The 5,211-nt window shown below is 42.2% G+C and overlaps 1 protein-coding gene across 1 annotated transcript in view; it reads left to right on the top strand.

Annotated features, from left to right (window-relative positions):
- Positions 1-144: 144 nt before the first annotated feature.
- LOC103610171 (solute carrier family 22 member 9-like) overlaps positions 145-5,211 on the top strand; it is a gene marked incomplete at its 5' end in the record, with an annotated part of 27,978 nt that continues 22,911 nt past the window's right edge. The window contains 3 exons of the mRNA XM_008594393.1: positions 145-340; positions 442-610; positions 1,178-1,301. Of these exons, the coding sequence (XP_008592615.1) occupies positions 145-340; positions 442-610; positions 1,178-1,301 (489 nt within the window). The remainder of the gene's footprint in view (positions 341-441; positions 611-1,177; positions 1,302-5,211) is intronic.

Genomic DNA, 5,211 nt, shown 5'->3' with positions numbered 1-5,211 from the left:
AAATCAGCTTTGTATCTCATGAATATTTGTAATAAATAAATAAAATTAATTTTAAAAGCCTATTATTGAAACCTGCAACAAACAAACAAATAAATAAATAAAACATCCCCTAAATTTAGTTTTCTTTTTGCTAAATTTTACAAGTTGCTATTGTTCCCATTACCAAATCTGTTCCTATCTCTCAGGTTTGGGAGGAGGTTGGTGCTCAGATGGTGTTACCTTCAGCTCGCCACTGCTGACACCTGTGCAGCCTTTGCTCCTACCTTCCTCATCTATTGCTTACTACGCTTCTTGGCTGGGATTTCTGTCCGGACCATCATGGCAAATAGTGTTACCCTCAGTAAGTCAGCACTTTGGATCTTGGGCATTTAACAAGCCTTGACTTTGGCCTTGAAATTCCATCTTTATTGAAGTAAAAATTCTGTTTTTGTTTTCTTTCAGCCATGGAATGGACAGTGCCCCGATTCCAAGCCACGGTAGCAACACTTACAACTGGTATGTCTTCTATCGCACAGATAATTCTGGGAGGATTGGCTTTTGCCATTCGTGACTGGCACACTCTCCAGCTGGCGGTTTCTGTACCATTATTTGCCGTCTTTCTGCTCTCAAGGTATCTTGCTATTTTCCTTTGTTTTAGAGGATCCTGAGATGCAAGGTACATAGAATTAAAACATGTTAATTCTGTTGGGCCCTTGGTCAGCACTTAAACATGTGTTCTACTAATCTGTGACCTCTGTGCAATTTGAGAAGCATAGCAGATAGGGTTGTAANTCCCAAATGGAAGAAATGCCTCGTGCTTGAGAAAGTTCTGGGAGATTGACCCCTTTCTGGGTTTCTCACTGCTCAGAAGAGATGGGCTTTGAGTAATCTTTGGCGGCTCTGTCACCCAGGCGAAATAGGGGTGACAAATCCATGGGAGGCAAAGCAACAAACCTTCCCTGAATAAGAGGACATAGTATGAACTTTAGTCTGCATTGCCTGCAGAGCAGGTATACTGCATGGGAGACTCATTCTCATACTGACTTAGTAATGGTTTGACAGTGTAAGTTTATATTTCCTGGTATAACCAAACAAGTGGTGGATGTTAGATGGGAGAGAAAAAGCATCTCAGTATAAATGTCACATGAAAAATAAGCAAATGAGAGTTGACTGCACATTTCTCCTCTTCTTTGATCAGGTGGCTGGCAGAGTCTGCTCGGTGGCTGATTATCAACAACGAACCCAACAAGGGCTTAAAGGAACTTAGAAAAGCTGCACACAGGAATGGAATAAAGAATTCTGAGGACATCCTAACCATGGAGGTGAGCAGGAAAGTGAGCTGTTGGTTGGATGTAGAAAAACATAATCTGACATTTACACCAGTTGATGTCCACGAGGTAAATCAAGGGTGGTAACGCAGGTCTGATTATGGGTCTTCTTCCCGGACTTCATTGTCCTGGTTCTCAGTGGGTGTTGACATTGTTTGGATTGACATTCAAAGAAAATATGTTGATGCTGAAAGAATAGGATACAGATATTTTACTCAACAGAGGCAGAAAGCACTCAGTATTAACAATTGTAAACATTGTATATTGGTCTCATTCTAAGACAAAAACTGATCCATTCCTTCCTGGTTAATATTCTTTGGGTCTTTTTTTTCTTCAGGGTGTAAGGCCAGTAGAAGGAAAGGTTAGTGACCACAGAATAGAACATAACAAAGTTCACTTATTTGTTCATTCAGTAACACACCCTTTCATTCGTGGCATATTTTCTGAGTGCCTACATGTGAGAGGCTCTGTTCTATCCCTGGAAATATGGCAGTGGCCTCAACAGTTCAATTTCCTGCTTTGTGGAGCTTATATTCTACTTATTGCAAGTTCCAAGAGCATGACTGAACAGAAATGCCACAGAGAATTTTTTCTCTCTTTTTTCCCCCCATACTAGACAGGGAAAGCAGATATTACTGTGGGTCATAAAGTAAACCATTTATTATAGCATGCACATATATAAACTATGTATTTAAAAATTATAATGTGCTAGGCATGGTGCTTGATCATGAATGCCAGTATAAGTCAGGGTCCCACGCTTCAAAAAGCTTTCATATTAATAAGAGAAAAAACTAATAAATGTTTTAAAATAGAAAAAGTAATAGGTGTGGCCAAAATCGGCTAAAATGATGTCTACTCTCCTAACAAATTTTTAAGTATGTGATGCCATATTGTTGACTATAAGCGTGTTGTTGTATAGTGGATTTCCAGAATTTTTTTCAGCCTCTATCACTGAAACTACATTGATTGAACTACAATTTCCCATTTTTCTTTTCGACTAGCACCTAGCAATAACCATTCTACTCTGTGATTTTCTGAGTTTGGCTATTTTAGATACTTCAATAAATAAAATCATGTAGTATTTGTCCCTTGTGCTTGGCTTCTTTCACTTAGCGTAATGTCCTCAAGCTTCACCCTTGTTGCAACATATGGGAGGATTTTCTTCTTTTTTATGGCTGAATAATATTCCATTGTATGTATATAACACACTTTCCTTATTCATTCATCTGTTAATGGACACTTAGGGTCCCCCCCCCAACTCTTGGCTATTGTGAATAATACTGCAATAAATGTGGGTGTGCAAATACCTCTTCTAGATCCTGTCTTCCATTATTTTGGATATATATCCAGAAGTGGGATTGCTGGACCATATGGTAGTTCTATTTTTATTTCTTTTTTGTTTGTTTGTAATGATAAGGTAATGTAAAGAATGCTAATGGAGACAAGGAAAAACATTTACCCTTTTAACTGGAAAAAGAGAGGATTAGAATATAGCCAGTAAAAGAGAAGGAATAAAATATTTTTAAAGCTCTCATTGGGTCAGGCTGGTTCCAGAGATGTCCTGCTCTTATCTGCTCCCTGAAACCAAGCATAGCTTGAAACATTCCAGAAATTTCTCTAATATCTTGCAAAGAAAAAAAATTGTGGGCCTTCTGGGAAGATGATGGACTAGAGGTGCCCAGGGCACATTCCTCCCACAGAAGAAGATTAAAACGGGTCCACCCCCACTGCTGCTGCAGTCACTGGGGCCATTGTCCAGTCCCAGAACCATAACCCATTGCAAAGCAACTCCCTGCAGAGAAGCAGTCCTGTGGGTGCTCCATTGCAGCAGCAGCAGACTCTACAGATGTGAGAGAGGTGGCTGCAACCATTGCTCCCATTGCTGCCAATGCAAGTTAACCCTGCTGCTGCCAAGGACACTGCAGACATGAAAGACAGCTGTAGCCACTGGTGCTGCTGCTGCTGCTGCTGCTCCCATGAGGTAACCCCACTGCTGCCAAAGACACTGCAGATGTGAGGGAAGCGGTGGCAGCTGATGGTGACATTTCTACCAACATGAGGTAACCCTGCTGTCTCCAAGGACACCACAGATGTGACGGAGGCAGTTGCATCCACTGGCACTGCTGCCACTGCCAAGAGGTGACCCTGATGCTGTCAAGGACATTGCAGATGCAAAGGAGGCAGTTGCAGCTGCCAGCACTGCTGCCACCCCCACAGGTAACTCCGCTGCCATTGTGGATACCACAGACGTGGGAGGCAGTTGCACCTGCCAGCATAACTGCTGCCCTCATGAAGTAACCCCACTGCCATTGGGGACACCACAGACATGAGGGAGGCAGTTGCAGCCACCAGCACTATTGCCACCCCCATGAGATAATCCTGCTGCCACCAAGGACACTGCAGATTCCAGGGAGTCAGTTGTAGCCACCAACATGGCTGATGACCATGAGGTAACCCCCCTGCTCCTGAGGACACTGTAGCTGTGTGGGCTGCTGCTGTGGACACCACAGCCAAGCAGGTGGCTGCTGCATCCACGACTGCTGCAGTTGTTGCCATCACTTGTGCTGCCAGGCAGCCACCATTGTTGTGCAAGCAGCCTGCCACCACTGGGGCAACTGCTGCCACTGCAAGGGTGGCCTTCCACCACAGCAGCAGCCACAGCAGTCACTGCCACTGAGCAGGAATACTACTGACCACTTGACTGCATTGACAGAAGGAGGGCCACCAGTGGAGTCCAGGGAAGGGGTGCAATGGAAGAAGCAACTGCACTACCAGGTGACCAGACATTAATGTAGAGATACGAGAAATATAAAAACAAAACAACAACAACAAAACAAACAAAAAAACTAAAACAAGAAAATATGAATCTGCCAAAGGAATACAATGACTCTTAAGTACCAGACCCCATACAGACGGAAACCCTTGAAATGACTGAAAATGAAAAGGAATTCTGGGTAAAAAATCTTAAGGAAACTCAATGAGATACAAGAAGATGCAGTTAGATGACATAATAAACTAAGCACAACTATCCAGGATATGAAAGAGGAAATTTACAAAGAGATTAATACTTTAAAAAACAATGTGGCAGAACTTATGAAACTGAAGGAGTTATTCAATGAGCTAACACACCTGGGAGATTAAACAGCAGGCTAGAGCAAGCAGAAGAAAGTATTTATGATCATGAAGACAGCCTCTTCAAAATGACTGAGGCAGACCAAAAGAGAAAAAGAAAAAAGAATTTTTTAAAAATGAAGAAAATCTAAGAGAGATAGCAGACAATCTTAAGCACACAAACATCCTAATCATGGGTGTTCCTGAAGGGGAAGAGAAAGGAAAAGACATTGAGAACATATTCAATGAAATAATAGTGAAAATCTTCCCAGGTATAGGGAGAGACACAAACCTTCAAAATCAGGAGTTTCAGAGATCCCCGAACAGATTAAATCCAAAAAGTTCTCTCCAAGGCACATTATAGTCAAACTGGAAAAACTCAAAGACAAAGAGAGAATCCTAAAAACAGCAAGAGAAAAAGCATCAAGTCACCTATAAGGGAGTCCCCATCGGACCAGCAGCAGACTTCTCAACAGAAACTCTACAGGCAAGAAGAGAATGGGATGATATATTCAAAATATGAAAAGTAAAAAACCTGCCAGCGAAGAATACTATACCCAGCAAGGCTATCCTTCAGAAATGAAGGAGAAATAGTATGTTTCCCAGACAAACAAAAACTACAATTGTTCACCACTATGCAACTGTAGAGCTAGGGCTAGGTCTGGAGCTCACAGACCCTTCGAGCCCATTCACAAACCCTTCCCATGCAGGTCTATGAGCTAGATAACTGGCAAAAAGGTCCTTGGAGCCTTGGCTGAGGTAGAAATAGTCTTTATTCAGCACACACATGTCT

This window comes from Galeopterus variegatus, unplaced genomic scaffold, assembly GCF_000696425.1.
Source record: "Galeopterus variegatus unplaced genomic scaffold, G_variegatus-3.0.2 Scaffold10698, whole genome shotgun sequence".
NCBI lineage: Eukaryota > Metazoa > Chordata > Mammalia > Dermoptera > Cynocephalidae > Galeopterus > Galeopterus variegatus.
This window is presented reverse-complemented; position numbering and strand designations above follow the sequence as displayed.